The sequence below is a fragment of the Anomalospiza imberbis genome, chromosome 18 (genome assembly GCF_031753505.1).
Source record: "Anomalospiza imberbis isolate Cuckoo-Finch-1a 21T00152 chromosome 18, ASM3175350v1, whole genome shotgun sequence".
NCBI classification, from domain to species: Eukaryota; Metazoa; Chordata; class Aves; order Passeriformes; family Viduidae; genus Anomalospiza; species Anomalospiza imberbis.
The window spans coordinates 11,901,529-11,926,457 of NC_089698.1; the positions used below are offsets into that span (position 1 = coordinate 11,901,529).

At 39.0% G+C, this 24,929-nt stretch overlaps 1 protein-coding gene across 3 annotated transcripts in view; it reads right to left on the minus strand.

Moving 5' to 3' along the window:
* The window catches only part of CABIN1 (calcineurin binding protein 1), a 109,824-nt gene that overhangs the window by 69,928 nt on the left and 14,967 nt on the right, over positions 1 to 24,929 (minus strand). For all 3 annotated transcript variants that reach the window (XM_068209097.1, XM_068209095.1, XM_068209096.1), the window contains exons 19-27: positions 24,515 to 24,668; positions 24,169 to 24,284; positions 20,178 to 20,339; positions 18,449 to 18,655; positions 17,918 to 18,063; positions 15,110 to 15,371; positions 12,760 to 13,020; positions 12,010 to 12,161; positions 10,483 to 10,661 (exon numbers count right to left, since the gene is read on the minus strand). In XM_068209097.1, the coding sequence (XP_068065198.1) occupies positions 10,483 to 10,661; positions 12,010 to 12,161; positions 12,760 to 13,020; positions 15,110 to 15,371; positions 17,918 to 18,063; positions 18,449 to 18,655; positions 20,178 to 20,339; positions 24,169 to 24,284; positions 24,515 to 24,668 (1,639 nt within the window). The remainder of the gene's footprint in view (positions 1 to 10,482; positions 10,662 to 12,009; positions 12,162 to 12,759; positions 13,021 to 15,109; positions 15,372 to 17,917; positions 18,064 to 18,448; positions 18,656 to 20,177; positions 20,340 to 24,168; positions 24,285 to 24,514; positions 24,669 to 24,929) is intronic.

Here is a 24,929-nt window from a genome sequence, read left to right on the forward strand (position 1 = left end):
TACAGGGAATTCCAGTACAGGGAATTCCCTTTAAATCTGGAGTCCACAAGAATTATTTCCAATTTCTTCTTAAGATACTGATACTTGATTCTGTGATCTAGTTAAAAGTGTCCTTGCTCATTGCAGGGGTCTGGGACTAGATGATCTTCAAAGGTCCATTCCAACCCAAACCGCTTTACGATTCTATAAGAAATGGCATAACCAGGAGGGGGTTAAATCCATTGTCTAGGTAGTTCCACTGCATTCTGATTCACTAATTTTATTGATAAGATCAAGAAAGAAAATTAACAAAGCAAAAGCCCTTGCTTTCAGATGAGCGGATAATTTAATTAAATTTCTTCTGTTCCATCTGAATTGCACTTGTTCAGGAGAGAGCTAAGGGCCTCCTATGAATTTATTTTATCAAGATAAATCCCTCTGCAAAACTTCAGCTTGCAGATTGGGTTCTGCTTATTAGGATTCCAATGAATTTAAACCAAATTTGATGCACTCTGTAGGTTTTTCACTACCACACAAAGAAAATCTTCCCCTTCAGTGAGCAGATCTTGATAAAACTGTATCTTGAAAAAGAATGGGGGAACAGTATTTGCTTCCTAATTGGAAGCTATATAAGCTGGTTAATGATGACAAGTTTTATACAGAAAGAATATAATTATAAAGAATGGGAAGAGTAGGATTCTGAAGAGAGGTCAGTCAAGCTTTAAATGACTCATTTATAAAGCTTTAATAACTTTCTGTGGTACAAATCAATACTATTGAACTCCCAGTTGACATCAGGAAAACCATTTATAGGAGCTCCCTTGATATTTTTTTAAGAGAAGTTTCTGTATCTGTGGCAAAGAGGCTGAATTACTCATCTAGGGAAAAAAATTGCAAATTTCCAGATGTTGCCACAAGCCTGCAGGTCAGTTCTGATGCGTGAGTTATGACAGATGAAGCATTAGAATGTAAATCAAGAGGTGCCAGACCAATATGCCTGGGTGAGATCAGATCACTGGGAAATTACTATAGTTTTTCATCATGCAAAGATAGACAATGATTCAACACATTAGATTTCAAATGTATGCATGAGCTTTTCCTTATGGGAACAAATGTAAACACCTCCTTACAATTAGCTGGCTAATTTAATTTGAAATTTCTGCTTAAATGAGTGTGGGTCTAGGTAGGGAGGTTTATTCTCCTTTTCTTTCAATACATTAACTCTATTTAAAAAATAATTATATTAACATTGGGCTCCTTAATCACTGGAAACCAGAGGAAGATGACTATTGAGACAACTTGCTATTCTATTAGATACTCCTTGAATGCAGCAGATAGTTTCAAACTAAGTGAGCCAGATGGAAAACCCTGGAGTCTTGCAGAAATTAGCAGCAGCCACCAATTATTAGTATTAATTTCTCAGAAATCACAGAGGATGGGTAAAGTCCCAGGAAATGTAAAAAAAAGTGTAGTACTTATCTTTACAAAGGATGAAAGGTCAAAGCTGGGAGCCAGCCAGCCTTCATTTTCCACAGAATTATCTGAGCATAAATTAATAAATCCTTCTCTAAGCACGTAAAAGGTAACACAGTCAGGAGCAGAAAGTGTGTGAGTGGATCCCAGCACACACACTGACACATGTGAATTTGTGATGAATTTGTGTCTCAAACCAGAACTGGCCAAAATGTCAGGCTACTCTAAACACACCTCAGCAGAGCAGCACTCTTGAATGTGTAATCAGTAACTTCACAGAAAAAATATGTAAGAGTCTTCCTGTTCTACTGAGCACTAATGAAAATTAAACTTAATTACGGTGTCTGTATTTGGGATCCACATTTTAAAAAAGACACTGAAATAGGGAAAAATTAATTCAGAGGAGAGGATAAAAATGAGAGATTAATGAGATGACATGAAAATTAACAGGAGAATTGGACTTATCTTAAAAAAGATGAGGAAGAATTTCCAAATACATATGATTAACCAAAATAAAAATACAATAATTGCTGTTCATATTCATTAAGTACAGTGCAAAAGGCAATAGGTTTTAATTGCAGCAAGAAAACTGACTTTTTCCCCCTCATCTCTATCTTAACTGCTACATACAGTTAGAAAATAGCACAGTGAACCAACCTAGAGTCACTGTGGGCTTTTGAAGACAGGCAAACAAATAGCCATCATTTGTTAGGTTACCCAAGATGTTCCTTAATATAATAAAAAGCTCTGTCAATACCTAAATACTGCACTATGCAATGCAGAACTATTGGCAACTGCACCAATTCACATCCTAACTCTGGTTTTCAAAAAAGAAAAAAAAAAAAATTCCATATTCAGTATATGTGAAAGTACTATTCTCTTCTAGCCTAGCTACCAAATACAGGTATTTTAAATAAATATAAATATAGAAATAAATATAAATATAGAAATAAATATAAATACAAACAATATAAATACAAATAATATAAATATAAATATAGCAGATATGTTACATTTGTTGTGCTATGAAGCTTTTCCTTTCTCTGGTAAGAGCTGAGTGCAGTTCAGACAGTCATTAGTGCTACTTAACCTACGTGCCAAAGACTGCAGTGCATGAGGCACGAGAATTAATTCCAAATTCCCAACTGCTCTCAACACCTGCCCTTCTGAATGACACAAATCCATGGAGAACATCAGTGCTTCTTAATAATTTCTGCCATAATTAGACACAATTTAATGCAACCCAGTGTAATTTAAGAGTTAAAGTTTTTAAAAATATTTTTATATTTTTTAAGTTTTAAAAAAATATTTTATATTTTTATGTTTTTATATTTTGTTTACTTATTTTCTTAGTTTCCCCACCCAGCAATAGCAGTAAGGCAAGCTTTTCCAAAAAGCTGGGGTGGTCCCTTGTTGTAAGAGATTGGTAAATCAAGGACTAAATATTCTTTTGAGGTCCCTCCCTGTAAAGTTTCCTATTACTTCAAAAGCTAAGATAAAAATACAGCTGGGCATTAATGTCCCAAAATTATTATCTGCAGCGGAAATGAAGAGACTAGGGAGAAAGTTCTACTAAATTGTGCATAACTGTAACTATATTCCTATGAAACATATGATCTGATAGTAGATGTTTCTCCTTGGTATTATTATATTTTGTTTTATTACTTCATTGCATCGTTCCTAAGTTTAGGAAGATTTCAAACAACCTGATGAGTTGAAATCTCAATTTGATGTAAAGTTAAATATTTCATGTATCTCTAAAAATCTCAGAAATGGCACTTGAAAGCAAGTTTCTTTTACCTCATTTCTCATAATGCCCTCAACTCGTGACATTTCATTTCAAATCTGTGTCAGATTACATCCCCTACTCTGTCAAAAGGTGAAAACGAGCAGCTTTGGACAGGAGATTTAAAAAGGTCAAAAGAAGAATCTTGTTAACTTTCAAAGAGATTAGTAAAAAAATACTAATTATTATCAGAAAGTTGTCATTGGGAAGAAAGAACTTGTGTATTCATCTGTACTGCCAAGACCTTTACTGCATCCCACCGAGGTCCTGTCAGTCACATGGACTGTTAAATCACTGTCATTACTGAAACACATCTGTCACAGATGTTAGAAAAAATATCCCAAGTCTGTTTGCCTTAATTCCATGCTTAAGAGCATTTTAACATTAATCTTATCCTGAATGGAATAGGTTTACTGGCTTGACTTCAAAAATCCCTGCTCCCCACTGTTCCTCCTCAGGCAGACAGAGCCATCAGCATGTCACTGTCACTGCTGCCTCAGCATTTGGGCACAGCCCCTGCAGGCCACCCCATCACCAGCACAGAGCTGTGCTCAACTCTGGAGAGCAGAAATGACTGCTGAATTTTAAAATGCACCAGGAAACAGGGCTCAGTACTGCAGCAGGCATTACCCCGTGCCAGCACCCTCCCACAGCAGCCCTGTTCACCATCCATAAGCCTTGTCACCCAAACTGAGCCCCTCAGCACTGAGGAGGGACAAGGAGGGTGATGTGTCACTGTGAGTGACCCAAACTGAGCCCCTCAGCACTGAGGAAGGACAAGGAGGGTGATGTGTCAGTGTGATTGACCCAAACTGAGCCCCTCAGCACTGAGGAGGGACAAGGAGGGTGATGTGTCAGTGTGAGTGACCCAAACTGAGCCCCTCAGCACTGAGGAGGGACAAGGAGGGTGATGTGTCACTGTGAGTGACCCAAACTGAGCCCCTCAGCACTGAGGAGGGACAAGGAGGGTGATGTGTCACTGTGAGTGACCCAAACTGAGCCCCTCAGCACTGGAGAGGGACAAGGAGGGTGATGTGTCAGTGTGAGTGACCCAAACTGAGCCCCTCAGCACTGAGGAGGGACAAGGAGGGTGATGTGTCACTGTGAGTGACCCAAACAGAGCCCCTCAGCACTGAGGAAGGACAAGGAGGGTGATGTGTCAGTGTGAGTGACCCAAACTGAGCCCCTCAGCACTGAGGAGGGACAAGGAGGGTGATGTGTCACTGTGAGTGACCCAAACAGAGCCCCTCAGCACTGGAGAGGGACAAGGAGGGTGATGTGTCACTGTGAGTGACCCAAACTGAGCCCCTCAGCACTGGAGAGGGACAAGGAGGGTGATGTGTCACTGTGAGTGACCCAAACTGAGCCCCTCAGCACTGGAGAGGGACAAGGAGGGTGATGTGTCAGTGTGAGTGACCCAAACTGAGCCCCTCAGCACTGAGGAGGGACAAGGAGGGTGATGTGTCACTGTGAGTGACCCAAACTGAGCCCCTCAGCACTGGAGAGGGACAAGGAGGGTGATGTGTCACTGTGAGTGATCCAAACTGAGCCCCTCAGCACTGAGGAGGGACAAGGAGGGTGATGTGTCACTGTGAGTGACCCAAACTGAGCCCCTCAGCACTGAGGAGGGACAAGGAGGGTGATGTGTCACTGTGAGTGACCCAAACTGAGCCCCTCAGCACTGAGGAGGGACAAGGAGGGCGATGTGTCAGTGTGAGTGACCCAAACTGAGCCCCTCAGCACTGAGGAGGGCAAGGAGGGTGATGTGTCACTGTGAGTGACCCAAACTGAGCCCCTCAGCACTGGAGAGGAACAAGGAGGGTGATGTGTCACTGTGAGTGACCTGAACCAGCTCAGACAATCCCAATGCCAGAGCTCTCACTGCTAAGCATGATGACCAGGTACAGAATTACAGAATTTATGCACAGCTTCACGGTGCCAATGGCAATGAGGTGTTCTGCCTTTGACAATTGTTTACTATGCAGCTCAGTAATTCTCTTTTAAAACTTTCTGGAAGTTAAAAGGAAGATGGAGAAGACCTCTGAAACACCTGCATACAGGAGTAAGTAAAAGGCTCAGAAAGCTAAGAGGGTACAACTCACTTCTTAATGCTATTTTTGTCTGTCTTAAACATGTGAAGGAAAATGTGCATCCAGTTACTGTAAGAAGGTATCTGAATCATGATAAACAAGTCAAAAAATCAGAAATGAGTGGCCTAGAAAGCTTTTCTACAGAGCTTTATCCATATGCTAACTCAATTTGCAGAAAAGAAACATCCTGCTGCACAGTTTAGAGCTTATGAATAAGCAACTATATATAACAGAAAAAAAAAAATCTTGTCTCATGCAATAAAGGTGGGCTCTTCACAGGCTGTGAAGGTACAGATTCTCTTTGTCCTGCCTGGCACCATCTCTCCCCTCTTCACTTGAACATATGAGCATTTTTCTTTACTGGTCTGCAGTCAGAAACATGATGTATCACAGAATTCTCATTCTGCAAACAGATTCCACCCATAACGGAAGACAACATTTAGCTCTGCATCAAAAGGCACTTGCACATTATTAAAAAACAAAAGAATTGCAAAGATTTGCATGGGAGTAGGTTAATTTGAGGACAGCAATTCAAAGGGAGTTCTCTTTTAACATGAGTCAAAGATGAGAGTCTATGTTTTGTCTGGCTGTACCGAGCACAGAACGTGTTTCCATAACTTACAGTCCTATATTGCTGTTCTGTCTTCAAGAGCAGAGCACCAGAGTATCTCACCCGTGTCCCATTTATTTGGACAAATGCTTTTTACATAATCTCACACTACAGCTCAGTGTGACACTTGTACTAATCAGAGAGAGGTTAAACTGGGGAAAGGTAAAAATGGAGCACACTGCAATAAACTGGGTGTGATTCATTATTCATGGAGTCCAGTATGCAGTCCCCATGAACATCCAGCACCACGTGCCAGAACAGGACATGCACTGCAGACCCAAAAATGTCATTTTTAACTGCTGAAGAAAGGGAATTTTAAGGGCAAGATTTTAATGTTCCAAAATGCAAACCGGACTTTTTTTTATGCACAGAAACATCCACTCCATCCCAGAAGCTGATTTAGTTTAGCAGGAGTGACAACCTGGTGCAAGAAGTTGCTCAGAGATCACCTTTGTCTCATCAGGATGCTGAGAACCCCCCATTTACAAAAACTGTGCATCTTCATCACATTTGCAGAATTACAGACCGACAAACTATGGAGTGAGACTTCTCCCACAGCACGAAGCAAGGAGCCTTTCCCAGTGAGTTTATCATGCAGGTTCTGCCAATTATTAAAAGCAAGCCGTGACAGGTAAAAGCAGGAAGAGAATGCCTGGGGAACAGAGATTTGTGTAAAGGTTAGAGGCAGCACGGGCAATATTGGTTGCAAAAGCAATCAGGCAAAGACAAACACAAAAAAGGACAATTAAGTCTAACTACACACAACATACTACATGACATGGATGAAGACTTAAACAAAACAACATTTTAACACTGCAGTAGCCATGGATACATCATCTGCATACCACCACAGGAATATGGAATTGAGTATCAACACAACAAAGGCATATTACAGCAAAAAAGACTCCTAAACAATCTCCCCAGTCTACTTTTTGGGAAACAGATACCTTATTTAGATTTTTTTTTTAATTTTACTACTTTTCCTGCTTTCTGAACTAACTCTATTGCTTTTACTGCAATTGGTCTTTACTGACTACATACATCCAGTCTGTATAGAGGAGGACAGAGAGCTTATCTGTTTTGCTATGTAACACTGACCATTTAGCTGTGTAAACACAGTAACAGCACAGGTAATGGGAGTCTAAGTGACTGGGTGAACTGGGCAGGTTCCTGGGTTTTCCTGTTTCCTATTTTACTCTTAGAAAATAAGAGTCTGAAGCTATGCTTCAGACTTCAAATGCAAGTTTTTCCTCTGGAGGGTTATAAAGTAGCAATAGGCAGGGGTGATGACAGGAAAGATGGGATTAACAGAAGGAAAGAAAAGATGTTGCCAAATGGAAGGACAAGAAAAGAGAAAGGAAGCTGCCCATTTTACACACGACAGCAGCAAGTCAGCCAGCAAATAACAGCTGCCACTCAGCAGTACTTTTGTCTCCTTGAAGGAGATATGTGCTAGCAGCTGCCATGAGGAAAAAGAAGTTTAGTTCCTTTACAAGTTGTATTTACTGGTTCCTTTCTCCTGTTTTCATTAAATACACAACTTTAAACTAGTATAACCAGCATTCACTGGATCTGAAGCCTCTCGATGCTCTCAACTTTATCAGTGATTTCTGCATACCCCAGTCATCATCTTCCACCAGCAAAACATCCTAGAGAGCTACAGAATTATAATGACACATTCAAATATAATGTATTCAAAATAAGACTGCCCTCACAGCTTCACCTGTTTACAGATAAATGTTTGAAGTTCAGAACCCCAGTATTTTCAAGAAAAGATGTTTTGCTGTACAGGAATTCTCTCCAGCTTGTAATGAGATAATTTGCTGCTCTAGAAGGCACCAAACTAACAACCTCACCAAAACCCAAACCCACAAAACCCACAAAATTAATAGAATAATAATAACTTCAGTTCAGAGGGAACTGCAAGTGTTCATCTAGTCCATTCCTTTTTCCATCAGGATAAATTGTATCTCTGTCATGCCTGGCAGACAGCTGCATTGCTACTTTTTAATGACTTCCATTGCTAAAATATTGCAGGTTTATACAACACTAGAATTTCCTGAGACTACTCTAACACAGTTTTCTAATGTTCAGAATGAAAATGCAATGTAAGTGCAGTATCATCTGTTCTGTCTTCCATGAACACGAATATCCTGGGGTTTTGCCTCTAACTCTTAGTACAGCTTCCAACACTATTTAGGTTACTCTGCTGTCAGGTCTCCCCTGAGTCTTCTCCTCTGCAGACAAACCATCCCAATTCCCTTTCTCTTTCCTCACAGGTCATGTTTTCTCAAAGCACAGAACATAGAAATGGTCACAAAAGGTCTCTGAGGTCAGGAATAATCCCAAAGAGCATCTTGCTTGTGGTAATTTATGAAAAGTGTGTAAAACTGTGCACCCTTACTTTACCTATGACATCTGTGATCAACAATATCAATGACAGAGTAAATGAGAGTATTGTCAAGCCTCAGAAAGAATAAATACCTAGGCTGAATTTTGGTCAACTTATTCATTTCTGAACAACAATACAGACTGCTTCATTTCTATCAGAATGGTTAAAAAATAATCTAAAGAGTAGTCAAACAATGAGTATTTTCTTGCTATTTTTAGGAATGGTACAATGGAAATGCTGGCGCCAGCTTTCTTCAGTGATGTGATGATGTGTAAGATATCAAGAGCATTTTACTTCAAAAGTAAGTATTTTAATACAAGTAAAATGCAAATGCATGCAGAAGAGCACAGTATATGCAATAATATGAAAGTGGAAGACTTCTGAGCCTGTTAGCTCAGCCTGTTAGCTCTTCCATCTGTAACAGCCCCAAGGCAAATATTTCACTTTCCTGGGGTTCTTCAATATGCTGTATCTAGGGTTTAGTTGTGCCAGCAACTTACAAAACATTATGAATGATGCAGTACTCTGCAATTCTCCTTGTCATGGTTACACACAGCCTTCCTGAAGATCACCCAAACTCTGCCTCTTCCAGCAGCTGACATTTGGAATTGCTTTGACAGCACAAAGCTCAGTCCCAGCTAGGCTCAGCTTGCAGATCCAGGCACTGCTCCTCCAGCCCTGGCAGAGGCAGATGTTCCTGCTCTTGCACCTTCAGGCTTGGCTCAGCAGCCGCCTCCGCTCCCACTGGGCCATCGGCTGCCACAGCCCCGCATGTCTCACTGGAGAGGAGGTACAAAGCACACACACTGGAACATTCATCTAGCTTATGGCTCTCCTGGGAGCACTGAGACACTCTTCAGGACCTAAGCAGATGTAGTACTAGGCAGAAATGCTCCCCACAGGGAATATTACTTAAGAAATATTTAAATATTTGCTCTCTTCTATGATGTTGTGTCAAAAGATATCAAAAAGCCAATAAAAGAGCCTGATCACTACATAACCCATTGACACCTCCACACTACAAATGATCTTAAAACAGTCTAATGAATTACTCCCAAGTGAAATGCAAGCAGTAACAAAACAAACATTTCTCTGTTCAATATAATGAGAGAAATAAAAGTGCTTCTGTCAGTTGCACCAAGAATTGTTGAAGAAAAAAAATAAATTCACCTGAAAAAAATTCAGGCATACGAACATTTGTTTCAAAACTTTGTGTCAACAAAGTTATTTACAATTTCCATTCTTCAGAAAATGACACCAGGAAGCAGCCCACCCTCCAGAAATAAATTCATATCAATCAGAGCATTTCTGTGGGGCCTGGCACATTCTACCAACACCAAGCTAAACACTGTAGGTATTTTACTCCTTGAGTGCTGATACTCAGAGATCCAGATGGATAAACAAATGGCTGGAAGAGTAGAATCAAATTCCTAGCCAAATAATAAACTCAGGTTACTTAAATTGTAACTTAATTTCTATTATATATGCAATTGCAAAATCTTCATTAACACTATGACACCACCCTCCTTCTTCTTACATTTATAAGCCAATTATTTATTCTATCACTTTATATTCTACAAAGATGAGCTGCTAACCAGTCATTGTAAATGATAAAGAAAAATTAAAAGATGAAATCTACTGGACTGTCATGCAAATCACTTCGTGCTGAATCACAATATATTCAAAATAGTTGCCACCTGCCTCCTTCAAGAAATTGTAATACCAGCTTGTGTTGTTTTTTTACCAATTTATCTTGTTGAAACCAGTTTAAATTTTCACCATTCATTTCACATAGGCCGAAACAGTGTCCAGTGTTCTAAAGTTTGAACCCACATCTTTCCTAAAGAGCTCTGAAGAAAAAAAATCATTGAAAATTCAGTGAGCTCATACTCCTCCTACCAACATTACTGCTTTGACTTAGTGGCAGGTACCAGCGGTGGCAGGTGACAACTTTGAGTTTTGCATTTAAAGCTCTGACCGTACATCGATTCTATTTAAGGCACTGAATATAGAAAAAGAGAATGAGCTTCAATATTGCCCGTGATACCACAGACCCCTCACCCTCCTTGAGCAGTTTGATCAAACTGGTCAAACCCCCCATGCTGAGCTCAGAGCACCTCCCTGCTGGCAGTATTGAGAACAGGGACTGTACCGTCCGGCGTTGCCTGCTGACGGGGTTTTTTACATTTGACGTAATCGTGGTCAACTGGAGTGGCTGTGTAAGGTGGGGATGTCAGACCTGGACCCGAGGAGGAGGGGAGGGAAGTCCCAGGGCCTGGCACTGTTCCAGCTGAGGAGTGAGAGTCTTCATCTATCAAGCAAGGTTTTTCTCTGGGAGGGCGAGAAGAAAGGGGAAGTGTTTATACACATGTTTTCACAGCATTTCCAATACAGCAATTAAAACTCGCTTGTCACTGTTGGACACAAAATGAGTACACAGAAGCTTGGTACGTTCAAAAGAGAAAAAGAGCCAATTTTATTTCTGACCTCGCAATATACAGAATTCCAGAAGTGACAGTGGATTGGAGGGTGAAATTGCCACCTCTCCAACCACACTGGTCAAACCAAGAGTCCATCAATTCTCTCCTCCCACAAAGAAGAATGCAAAACAATCACTATTTACATGAACAGTGCCTGAGAACTCCAGCACAAATATGTAAACATCAGAAGGCATAGAAAACTTTTAAAAGATCTTTAAAACTTTCAAAAGAACTATAAAAGAAAACTTAACACTTTTAAAATCAGGGCAACACTCACTGACAAATTCTAAATAAAGGATTTTTAGTACAAGTTATTTTCCTCCCTGTAGTGGTTTTGGTTTGTTAATTTAAGATTTTTTTAACTAAGGTATTGATGAGTGTGGTGGGTTTTAGTGTTGGTTAATCACTTATGTATTTATTTCTTGTTGTGAGGTAGGAAGATAGGATTAGGAGAAAGGTAAAGTAGGTTTAAAACTTTAAAAGGGTATAAAGAAAATTTTATTAACAGTAATTAAAAGAAAAAAATTGTAAGAATTCAAATAAATTTTTTAGAACACTTCTTTCAAATAACTTTTTTTCTTATTGATAATGTAATGAAATAAAATTTTAAAAATTTAGTTAGTTTATTACTTTTAAAATAGGGGATTTTTTCATTTATTTAGGGAGAGAAGGCTTTTTTGTTAATGTTATGGAGATTATTTTTATAAGAGGAAAAATAGTTTTTTGTGGTTCTCAGTTTTTGTGACTAGCAGCTGCCCAGGGAAATTTGTAATTATGAAGTTTCTCCACCATGACACTCCCTTATGACTGGTCAATAGTAAACTCTTCTTTATTTTGTAGTTGTTAATGAGAAGAATTGTAAGGACTAAAATCTCTCATCCTGTAAGTGAATGTAACTTGCATTTGCATTTTTTAACTGTTGATTTTAAAAATCTACTTTATGAGTAAATAAAAACAGTGGCTTCAAAATGGATCACAAGATCAGAACTGTTCTGTTTTCTTCCCTTCCCATTTCCTCTGTGCCACTTATTGAGATCTCAGAGTAGCATTTCGTCTTATTCATGGTACCTGAAAACTGCAAACATTAATGTAAATTTTATTCACTTTGTTTCTATTTTATTCAGCTTCATTTTAATAGTCTATTGTACAGCAGTTTATCAGCATTCATTCAGAGGATACTGCTGGAAGGTAGCACTCACTTTTCTGCAACTTTTGGGGTGTTCTTCTCCTCACCCCTGGCAAAGGGTCCCTCCGAAGCTTCTTTCATGAAACTAACAAGCACCTCTGCATCTACTCCAGAGTCTGGTTTCCCCACAAGTTTCAAAATAGAAGCATGAAGTCGAAAATATACCTAAAAAACACCAAAGTCCATTTGTTCAGTAAAGAATTTGTAGCTCTGTAACCTATTACAAATAGTCCTTTTTCTATAGAATCTGCAGGAGTTAGTTACAACAGCTACCTGTCACCTAAACTTACCTGAACTGAACTTTCTCTGCCTTTGAAAGTTGCTTTTAAATTACAAAATCTGAACACTGTACAAATTTTATAACCATAACCCATAGAACACAACAAAGAAAGCAGAACTGGCCTTGCTGCGAGTAAATGACCACTGGGTATGTTCTAGAGCCACTGCTTTTACCAGACAACCCAGTGAAAGCAAAGGTCCCACCTCATGCATGAACCTGTGCTTCCATAGGGACGAGATGCCTGTGAATCCTATCAAGGTTTGATTTAAAAAAAAAACAATGAATAGTGCAGCAAAATTCAGAAGTGGAATGGCTACCCACCTGTCCAAACTGCCTTTGAAATGAAACCAGCCTGAATTACAGGCTCCATTTCACTCCCCAAGTGTGTCTTGCAAACATTCCCCAATACAGAGCACCATCTACACGTGCCTAACAACCTGCAGAGAAGAAGGCTTCGAGCCTACGCGTTCAACCTTCTTTTACCTCCAACGCTTCCATGGCAAGTTCTGGTGGGTTGTGGTAGTGAATCTTCTTTGGGTAGCGAGCAGCCTCCTCGTGCAGGTAATGCCCTGCCTGTTTGTAGTGCAGCAGGTACACCACAGGAGGCTGCTTCTGCTTCTCAGCTATCTTGCCCAGCATGTAGTGGATGAGCCACTCCTCCTCGTCGCCGTCGCCCTCGCAGCGCGCCGCCGATGTGAAGCACAGCTTGGCCGTCTCCAGCATGCTGTCCCTGCGCTCCTCCATCTGCCACAGGGCACAACACAACACGCCAGGTCACTGCAGCTCACGTGGCAAACCCCAAAAACGTGTAAAGGCACATGAACGTGGCACAGCCTTTAAACGCTTTCAACCTAAAAGATGTAGAAGTGATCAAATACATCCCAAGTGGTGACACACACCCCAACAGCCCACAGAATGTGTTTATGGTTAGGTTTTTGTTCACTCCAGTGACTGCTGGCACAAACAACCAGAGCAAAACAGTAAGACAGAAGAAATATTTATATTTATATAAATATAAATCTGAAAAATAACAACCCAGTGCTCATGTTTACAGAAATTCTACTGCTTTTTCACAGCTGTAATTATCTTAACTCTTCAAAGAAAAAAATTATTTGCTTTGTTCTGCAACTGAAGTCTGCTAAAGCCACTATGGACCACTCTTGTTTGTGAAGAAAAGTGTTTCATCTTGCTTGCAATGTATCTAATTTTGAGATGAATATTCTCCCCACCCCATTCCGTCAAAAAAAAAATTAAAACCAGCAGCATAAATCAAAGTGAAATGCCAATAAATTCATGTGAAAAAAAAAACTAGGTCAAAAGATGCATTAGTGTAATTTTCTCTCTTTGAAAACCAAGTTTATAAATTTAAGCTGTGTGGCTATAACCAAGATCTAAAACATAACCTTTCCTTTCCTAAACATTTTGTAAGAAGAAGAGAATAACAAGGTTTTTATGTATGAGAAACACATTCCTGAAGAGATATATCTGTGGAAGTGAGATGAAATTGTTTCAATTTATCTTTTGTTATAATAGAGCTTTTCTTACTAGATTATGCATTTTTAATATATTCACTTGAAAAAAATGAAGAGTTAAGTAGTCCTAAACAAACATTCTCATTTAATCCTCAACTTCAGATGGCTGCTTTGTATTGCTCCTTTTATCTGATAATATGAAGTAATTCCAGCACTATCCCTGGAATTCTTCAACAAATCCCTCATTGCCAAGAGGCTGCAAGACCTTAAGAACAAACTTCTGACAGGGCAAAGACATGAAATGTAGTAACTTCATTTTCTGAGGAGTTCGCTTTGGAGCTGTTGGATGCAATAACCCTCCAGAAGAAATCTCCATTGTTAACTGCAATTTCAAACACATTCTTTAATAAGCTATTTGCTCCCTTTTGATACAGGCTGACATCAGCTTTGCTCTCAGGCAAGGAAGTGCCTGTGGGAAGTGCAGTGTTAATGCAGTGCTGGAGGCAGCTCAGATGTGACACTCACCACCTCCTGCCAACACTTCTCCCAGAAGCAAAGGGTGCTCCCAGCACTGAGCTCTCTAGTTCAAACACTGGAAGTTTTACAATTTACAGAGGAGGGGCAGCACTTCCTTTTTTTCCACTGTGCTTCCAGCTGCAGAACAGGTAACATTTGGAAGTCAGAATAGCTAAATCAGAAATGGAGTTCACTGGTCCAAAAGGCCAAAACATTTTTCCAAGCAACTCTTATCATTGTCACAGTGTATTTAGAATTGTTCTTTTTAGTTTAGTTATAAACTTTTTAATAATCTTTTTCACCTCCCTTATACAGAAAGAGATAATGAATTCACAACAATGTTTTCAATGGAAATTCTACCAATCTTCTCATTTTGACCTTTTGTTTAGGTAAATGGCCCAAAACCACAGAAAAAGGGGATGATTCTTTGGATATAAGAGATGACTTGTGGACACAGATATCAGAATAATTTCTGATCTCTTCACTATTTCAATATTTATGTATTTCACCTTTTCCTGGAAACACTGTATGACATTTACAGAAAGAAAAGGTAAATATAATTCCCTTTTCCAGAAGGTTACAATAATTTTGTGTCATCTTCAAAAGATAATTCAAAGATTAGGCTCAAACTGATTTTACACAGGAAAAAGAAAGGAAAAAGCCCACCTTCAAATGCTGCATGACACCACTGTATTACATGAATACTGGAATTTCCAACATTATGAAGTAACCATACAGTCTCATATGTAGAATAGAGCATGTAAATACTTAATTTAAAAATTTACTACATTAGAAAACCTAATTTTAAATATTTAAAATTTCATGCTCTCTCTGTTAGATCCCACCTGCTTCACAACTTCAGGGGGAAGTTCCATTTTCCACTGCTTAAGCTGTCGGGATGCAAAGGAATGCAGGGCATAGGAAATGGTGCCGTACTCGATCCACAGGGAGAGGTTGGAGCTGTCGATCTCCAGGGCCCGTTTGAAGCAGTTCAGGACAGGGGTAGAGTGCTTCCAGATGGGGCCATCACTCTTCAGTTCATTGGAGTTCAACTTGTCCTGAATGCGGCTCGCTCGAGCCAGAGCCATCCCAGCCCACGAGTCAAACCTGTGCAGGCAGGAACATAACCCAGTGCTGGGAAAGATCAAAGTTTGACAAGAAAGTTTCACAGCTATGGCAGAAAGCTCTCTGAATGTAGAACCTGAGAGCAGAATAGAGATGGAAGCAAGTTTTGATATAAAAGAACAATAGATGTCTAAATTGAGAACTGCCGGACAACTAAGAAAGCAAAGGTTTAGTCGAGTTGGAAGGAGGTTTTATGACTAGAGCAAAGGATATGTTGACCACAAACAAAAAAGATGTTTTTACCAAGCAGAAATAGGTCTTAGGAAAAGCAGAAAGATACCACAGGCAAACAAACATGCCGATGTGGCAAGCAGAAAAAAGGTCTAAGAATCTTCCACTGCAAGAAAACTGAAAAACAACTTTAAGCTTAAACTGTAACATACTAACTGATGTGATTGGATAGTAATGACCATAACGTGGTCATGACAGTAGTTATGACAGGCTGTAGGTAATGCTAAAGCTGTTGTGTATGATGCTGATTGGTTGTTATGTATTAAGATGCTGAGCAAAGAAATAGATATAAAGCATTGTAACTAGAACTAAAGCAGCTTCAGGCTTGTCTACAGCTGGAGCTGACAGCTGTAGGCGTGGCTGTTACCCACACCCTGAGACTGCTGTAACATCTTCTACACAATAAACAGCATTTTGAAGAGCTGCCTGGAGTCCCACAGCTCTCATCTCAGGCTCTTACAACCCATGAACAAACTCCTCCCTGAACATTACACTGAATAGGCAAGATTTGTCTTCTTGTATCTACAACTTTTTCCTCCTTTCATCACACAAAACAGATTTCTGCACTTCCTCCTCTCCTCAGAGTGGAACACAAGCTGTGCAGCCTAAATCATACTGATTTTCTTAAAGTGGTTTCCTAACAAAGCACTGCCCCCAGTAACTGTCACACATGGAAAACTGATGAAAAGCCCAGGTTTATTTGCCATGCAAAGCCAGGATATCTCTATTTCTAATGGCAGCACTCCCATTGTTTTTTTCTCAGTAACCATGCAGCCTTGTCAAAATGTTGTCACGCTGTAGGCCAGCAGACATTATGACACCTTGTACTGTTGGACTCAACTGTGAATAATCATCATCATTTCCCAGCACAAAATTCATAAAGCCAAAGTTGCATTCAAGTAGCAAAGTCCTGATGAAGTAAAACTGTAATTTCTGCCTGAAGGACTGTTGAGGGTCCAGCCCTGTGTTTGTTGACAACACAGTCGGAAGGGTGGTTTCCATAGGCCACAACCTCACTAACACCAGGGTTCCTCTGCTCTGGGGCTTTTCAATTTTACCATTATTTTAGCACCAAGGCAACAACCATAATGTTCTCATATTTTTGCCTGCAATTTCTTCTGATTCCAACTGAAAACCCATTTCTAGGTCAAGTGACCTCAATAGTCAGATTCCGGAGGGGAATCGAACAGGAACTGTAGTACAGACAAGTACCAACTATTTTGACTGGGGCAAAAATACTATCCTTCCACATAAGGCATCTTCTGAGCAAAAAAATACCACACATTAAAGTAAAAATGCGTTCCATTCATTTATTTTTGAATTTAAGTTTTAGAACATCAAAACTTTAGAAAAATGGGTAGGGGGGTGATAATGGTAATTTCTTTATCTGCCTTTAAACAGAAGTTTTAGCCATTTGCTAGTCACAAGTCCCATACTAGAAGATGCAATAACATTAAACTACAGCTATTTCCTCTGAAGGTTTCACATCTAAAATTGCTCTGTGCCTTCACCTCCCTTTTGTCTCCGTTACGTGACTGGATTTAGAAACAATTTTCTTGTCTCAAATCTATCAAATTAGGGTTTTTGTCACTGACCCTGATCTATCAACTTCAAGGAGAATTAAAATGATAACACCTAATATGCAAACTCTATATTTAATCAGTAAATTTAAAGGCTATTTAATTTAATTTAGAAGACAGATATTCAGAACATGCTTTATTTTTAAGATGAGAGAGCTTAATCTTGATGGTATTTCAGTGAGTTATAAATTATCAAGAAACAAGGTGGTTTTGTTTAAATATCACTTAAATACTTTATTTGTATTCTCTTTGTAGTTCTCTAGCAGCAAAATCAACACTTTTAGGACGAGGTCAGCCGAAGCAATTAATGCACTAAAGGATGCCATTTGTGTTATAGCTATCACCACCTATCAAATGATGATATTTTTCACTCCTTATCATGCATGAACATGCCAAAGCAAAGAACAAAAGGTACAAACAGTTCATTCCTCGCATTTATTCTTTATTTCAATTTAGCTTCCCCCCACTCCCCTTTCATTTTTTGGTTTTAATTTCAAAGCAATCAAATATTTAACCCTATGTTTTGGGTTTTGTTTTCTCTGTTGGGTTGTTTAAGAGATGCCCTTAATTATACAATGGACCTGTGATAATGGATTGCAGGTGGGGGTTTTGGTTGTTTGGGCTTGTTTTTTCATTCCTGAAATGAGTTGTCTGCTTTTCAGTGCTGAAAGAAGTGAGAAGAATGAAGGACATGTAGCAGGATTCAAAAATACTGACCTGTTTGGACAAATACAAATGTCGTGCATGTAAAATTTAATGGCCTTGGACTGTTCTTTGTTCTTGAAATGATAGTCTGCCAGGAGATAATACAGCTCAGTCACCACTGGTGGAGAATAGTCTGCACCCTCAGGGAGAGATGGTGCCTGAAAATCAAAAAGGCAAGGGCTTATATGAAATGAGCTGCACATTTGCTTCTTCCTTGTAGAGGAAGTAGCACAATCATCACACAAGATGAAGGTTTTCATCACACAATATGAAGGTTTTGAATGTAAAGACATTGAAAGCATTTCACAGATACACAGAGCACTTACAAACACTAATGAACATCTCATCCTGACTATATTTTACCATTCAAAGACTAAAAGCTTTGGTGGGATCATTCTTATTTTATTTAAATGCAATTACCCAAGGAAACCCAACATCATGGAATAAAATCATCCCACTAATAATCTCAAAGTCAACATAAAAACAGCAATACCAATTTTTACTCCCTTCAATTTAACTTTTTAAAATAACAATTAATTATACCTTGCTGCATGTTCCTTCAATATAGGCAGATACAGTCTCCAGGCTCAGCATAGGCTTGTCAGTTCGAGGAACAATTGTGGCAGTTTTCTTCAGAAGGTTGGCCAAATCAGCAGACACAGTACTGGTTTTGTAACTATCAAATTCTGGAAGAGTTTTAGGCTTAAAATACTCAAACATGAACAAAGCATCTTCCCATGTCAGATCAACCTGAAGAGAGAGGTAGATGAGAGGGGAAAAAAATATTTCAAATTCTAAAACTCAAGTCTACTAATGATGGTTTTCTATAGCCTTTCTAGGAGTGTACACATTACTCTAGCAGGAACCAAACTAAACCTCCCCAGAACAGAGCTAAAGGTGCTATGAATTTATGCTGCTCACAAATACCATATACTGCTCATTGATTTAACAGACAAAGATATTGCTGTAACCTAGTGAATGTCATTGAAGTCAAAATAAAGTAAAAATAAATTCATTCTACTTGCTTAGAAGACTTGCTCAGAAAAATTGTTTATAAGCAAGGATCAATTGTAAACATTCTGAGTGACACTGAGATCATGGGCAAAATATGGAGAAGAGCTCTGCCCCTTCCATTTCAGAACCAAGTAAGAAGAGTTAATGAAAAGGGAATCATTTGAGCCCCCAAAATCTTTGAACTCTCTACAGAAAGTTACTTCCAGAATTTACTCCTCATTTTCTCTTCACTTTTCTTTCTTGAAAGCAGTAAAAATACCCAAAATAATTGAGAGTTCTCTTCTGCTAGACTAGGTTTTTCTCCTTTTATTGCCCACTTTACCCTTTCAGTAAATTTTGCTCTGCATTGAAAAGCAGGGAAATTGCAGAGGGTAATCTCCTTGTATTTCTCTTTTTCTTACTTATCCCCTTTCTCTCATTATCTCACTCTGTAAGATGTACATATAACATACAAAATTTCCAAATATTCAATGAACAGTAATGTAAGACTATTTGTGTATTTTAAAAGGTTTGTTCAACAGGGCCAGACAATCATTTTGCTTACATGAAAATGGTTTTGATTGATAATTCTATGAACCCTTGCATGTGGTAAGTGCAAAATACTCTGGGGTTTTTGAACAAAATCAGTGATGATTCTCAAGGGAGAACATTGTATTGCTGCCCTGTATTTTTCTCTTCCTCCCTTAATATTACAGCCCTCTTCCAGAGGCACTCTGTAGTTGCCCTTCTCCCAAATTCAACTGAATTTCACATTTCTCATAAACAGCTATCAGGTATTTACAATCAGAGATGTTAATATATGTGATAATAAAATGTACTTGCAAACTTTAAACAGTGACATTTTTCACTTTCATAAACTGCAAGGCTGGCTGCTAAAACTTTCTTCTCTCAAGCTGACTTTTCCTCTCTAAATTTTCCTCAACCTTGAACTTCTTCTCAGCTGAAAATAGGAAAGTGATAGCTTAATAAAATCAATGTCTCAATACTTTCAGAATGGCAAGACTACTATGGATAAGACTAACATTTAAAATATTCGACTTGTTATACTTAATTTTAAAAAATTAATTAAAAAATACTAAGTCATTAAAAAATACTACAACTTTTATTTTATTCTCTACAATGTGTAAAATACATAAAATTTACAATGAAATAAAAGTAGTCTTTCTCCAAAATATATCGAAATGCATTAGAACAAAACAAACGTGCATCTTTCATCACTTCAGGATATTCCACTGACATTGGATAACACATAACTTACCTGCTGTACTGAATGTTCTTCTAGGTACCTTGCTTTGCTTTTTTTGCTAGGGAAACCATATAAACAATAAAAACATTGTTCCAAGGCTGTTTCCAGCTCTTCTTTGTATGGATGAGTATCTTCAGAAGTGGAAGCTGCAAGTTCTTTCTGAAGTACCTGAACCTACGAGCCAAGCATCAAGGACAAGGTCACCTGCAGATCACAGCGAGCTGCCCAGTGAGCTGCTGAAGGCAGATGATGAAAACAACTTTAAGAGATTTTAAGGGATTTTTACATGGATTTTTCTCTAATAACAACCAAATATTACTCGTGTAATTCTGTAAACTGGTCTCACACAAGTCATTCCAATGGCACTGCAGCAGCATTGAAGTGCTTTTATTTTTCTTCCTGTATTAATTCACAAATACTTATCTTTAATCAATGAGGATAAATATCAGCTTCATGTTTCAGACTTAAAATCATTCAAAGTTCTCCCCTACACACCAAGCTGCTTCTGTGAATATAACTGTGAACTACAGTTTATCAATGCTGTGAATAAAGGTACAGAAGAATTTCTGCCCTAACTCACAACCAGCAATTTCCTCTGCATGAAAAAAGCAGGATGGAGAGGACTTGGCAGCAAAAGAAGAGAGAGAATTAATGAAAGTCTGGCTAAAAGGACTATAGAATTAAACAGTATGAACAGTATTACACAGATGGCTACACACCAAGGAAAGTGGCTGGATTGATCCCAAATTACTAAACACTGTAGCAAGTTGCTATCTTTACCTCCAACACGACAAGAGAAAGCACCCATCAGTAGAATATTTTGGAAGATGCTGATACTTTAAGACATTCATTATAAAAACAGCAGCTGAATGCCAAAAGAAGAAAGGTAACTCTTTGAAAGTTCTCACTAAGCTTCCATAAAAAACAAACTAAAAAGGAACACATTCCAAGAAGACATTTCAAGGTCAGTAAAAATATGCTCACCAAGAATAACCTGTGTAGGGGTATTCTGGATATTTATTTTGTAACCAAAACAGGACTCACACAACCACTGAGGTTTAAGATTCAATTTCAATGTGTTCCACTATAGATTTCAATGAAAAAAAGAAATGTTTATTCGTGACCATTTATCATTTTTCAACATCTAGAATTGCAAGCTCAATTACTTATGCAAGATCCTACATGAAGCCTCTCATCATGATGGGCTTTCCTGTCAATACAAACACTGCATTACAAGGCAAGTCTGACTTTCTACATGTAAGAAGCTCATTTCTAAGAACTGGAATTAAATAGAAGATGCTGATTCTCTTCTGATTAAAATATCTGTGCCAAGATCAAGGTACTGTTTATTAAGAGTCAAACCCCTGAAAAAGAAAAGACAATTCTTAGAAAGCATTTCAATGACATCTGGAGTCACAGCAGACTCATTCATATTGAGTCCCAGCAGCCACCTTATTGCCAGCACTTTCCCTGTATGAATTTGTGATCAACATTTGAAATTTACAGAAAGGGTAGCTAAAAAAGCTGAAGAAAAACAGTGAGCATCAGAGGATACTGTAACAAAAGCCTTATATTCCTACTGCTACAAACAAAAGCACACCTAACAGCAGTAACAGAATTCTCACCTGAACAGCATTCAAAACAATCTCCTGTGTTATTATTCAACTTTCAAGTCCTTGGCAGAAATCCAGAATTGTTCCTAATAATTCAGACTACTGCTAAAGGCCTTAATTAATATTAACACCATCTCTTGCACAGCACATTCATCCACAAGCAATATAAGGTCCTCGAGCAGACAGTTCACCTACAGAAGGTGACCATTTAACACTAATCTATGAAACACACTTTTCACATTCTTGAAGCTACCTTCCTCTTCAAATAATTCATCCCATTTTACCTTTGTCTTTCCCTATCCTTCCAACACCCTCTAGTCTCTGAAAACCAAATTCTTGTCTTTAATAATACTATATTATGTTTTAGTTTAAGAAGCTGCCAATTCTGTAGGTGAAAATGGAACATTTTGTTTTAAGTACCCGATGACATTTGCAAAGATCTCACTGCAAATACATTACCAGCTCTCAGTCATCTGCTGGGAACCTTTGCCCAGGTTCCCAGCCCATACTCTGTGACTCCACAGGCTGTGGGTACAGGCACATTTTTCAGGCACAATTCAGACTCATTACTTCAGAGCACATCTGTGGGCAAGCTTGAGCCTGGGAACAGCCCATCTATTTTCATGAAGCACAGGGCCTGAGCTAATAAGCCCTCTGGAGTCCCTGCACGGGCAGCTCATGTGTATCAGCATTTTGCTCCTAACACCAGGGAGGCTGAGGAGAGCAGGACATAGAGATAATCTGATAGTTCTACCCTGAATCAGCCTCAGTTGAAATACTGCTCATTCACTCCAGCCCTACCAGGGTGAGCTGACTCCTGCAGAACCCCTCAGGCTCTCTGTGCCATCCTTCCCGGCTGTCTAAATTACTGTCCTGGACATGCCACTGCTCAAATGCAGAGGTAGATGGGGTCTGGCACTGATCTGTGGCTAATAAGCTCCAGGGAGTGCTGAGAATGGAAATTAGGAGATTCCTGAGTAGCTCTATGCAGAACTAATAATGATTTTCTCTTGGCTGAAGGTAATAAACCTCAGTGAAGTCAAGCTGAATCTGCAAAGTGCCACTGAAATGTCCCTGTAGAGCACAGCCCAGTGGATGCCATGGCAGCACATTATCTGGGATTTGCCAGCAGCCAGGCTGTCCCAGGCTGTCAGTGCTCTGCTCAGGGAAACACTTGGCTTTCTGAGCTAAGAGAAAATGAGCAAACACACAGAAATATTCTACTTTACCATGGGAAATTTCTCTTCTGGTGTAACAATGAGACCTCAAGGAATAATCTTAAAAATGTCAACCATGAATGGGTAAGTCCTTTAATCTAATAATGCTGCAGTATTACTGCCCAGACACCCATTCCTGGAGCACATGAGATGGAACACACCCATCTGAACAACAAGCAAAGAACAGCCTTAAGACACGTGAAAATGGAGGGCTAAAGTAATTCCTCATTCTCATCATTGTTCAACAGATGAACTGTGTATGTGTATTTTAAATAATATTTAGTTAATAATATGAAAACAATAGAATTGCTATTTTTTTCAGACTATGGCATAAAATCAAGGTAGGTACAATCAAACAAGACAAATTTATCAATCATAGAACAATTAAATGCATCACAGCTTCAGAGCAAATCCAGGTAACACCACAGGATATGGGAGCAATCAGGAGCATTCCAGTTGTGTAACTGTGGATAGATGACGGGCTGCAAATCTTTACTCTTATGATTTGGAAGAAACAAACAACCAAGCTGTTCAAAACTGAATTTTCTTGGCTGAAAGTTTACATACGTTCTTTTTACACGATAAACAGTATTTATGTACATTGAAAATGTGCAAACCCTACCTAACACTTGACAAATTCAGTTCTGTGAAGTGAGCAACTTATTTAGAATCACTGAGACAAGATGAATATGGAATCCCACTGTGTTATTATAGCAGCAATTTTAAAGATGTAACACAACAGGTTTTTTTAGCTTCTAAATGATGTACAGTACTATCCAACTGCTTGGCTATTCCTACTTCCCTTTCAAATCCCATGAACAAAATAAAATACTAGTGCAAGAAGCAAAACAAAGGAGAATAAAAAGAATAAAACAATTCTTCTTCTCAGTGAGGTAAGTCTAGAGAACAATGGGGAGTATGACAGAAGCAGACCAATAGAAAAGGGTCTGGAATAACAAGCCTTTACTATTCAGATTAAACTGACTGAAACTTTCATGTGTTTTTCTGGGAGAAGATGGAAAGTAGATTTAAAAGTGTATATTTAACATGAAGATAAGGTAATAAACAATCTAACTTTGAACTTTGTTTCCTGCTCCGAGATGTGACTTGGCCAGATGACTTTCAGAGATCAATCAGAATCAATCTCAGTTATTCCACAATGCCAATACTTACATAGAACTTGAGCAGAGCACCATCTGAATTGCAACACCAGGATCTTCTTCCCAAATACTCATGAGCTGTGTTCAGCAGCATAAGTGAAGAAGGCAACATAGGGGTATCAGGACTCACTGGAAGAAAGAAATTGGTAAATATTAAAGTAGCACAGAACTGAGTTAAATCTGAGTCAATACTTCAACTGGCAAAAAGCTTCCTCTCTGGTGGAAAGTGATGCTTGCATAGCCCTCTACTCCCTTCAGCCAGCAAGGTAAGACAACAAACAAGTAGTTTATTACTTATATTCCTGAGCTAGATGGTAAAGAGCTCAGGTCCAATATGTAAAAGTGAAGAAATAATCCACCTTCTTCTCCCTGGTTCTGCTGCTGCTGGCAGCAAAGGGATCGAAAAGCATCTTCCTCATGCTGGATGATCCTGTGCAGGATAATCCATGGAAGCACTGAGGACACATATGGCTCTTTTGGTTCTTCCTGGACAGCCATGCTGCAGTCTATGATCTAAGAAAGAAACAGACATTATACAGACAAAGTGATGCAAGACAAAGGTCGGGTGTGAATACTTCCCAACAATCCAGAAATGGCAACACATTTTACCCCAAGGAAATAATCTAAAGTTGAGTCTCAGCTTCTCACAAGCGGCTGTAAAAATGCTAGAGGTAAATCAACCACTAGGGGAAGGGTAGAAGATTGTTTGCCCTACTCTGACATTCCTCTTGCACCCCCATTTTCCACCTAGATGTGTCTCTGTTAATATGCTGT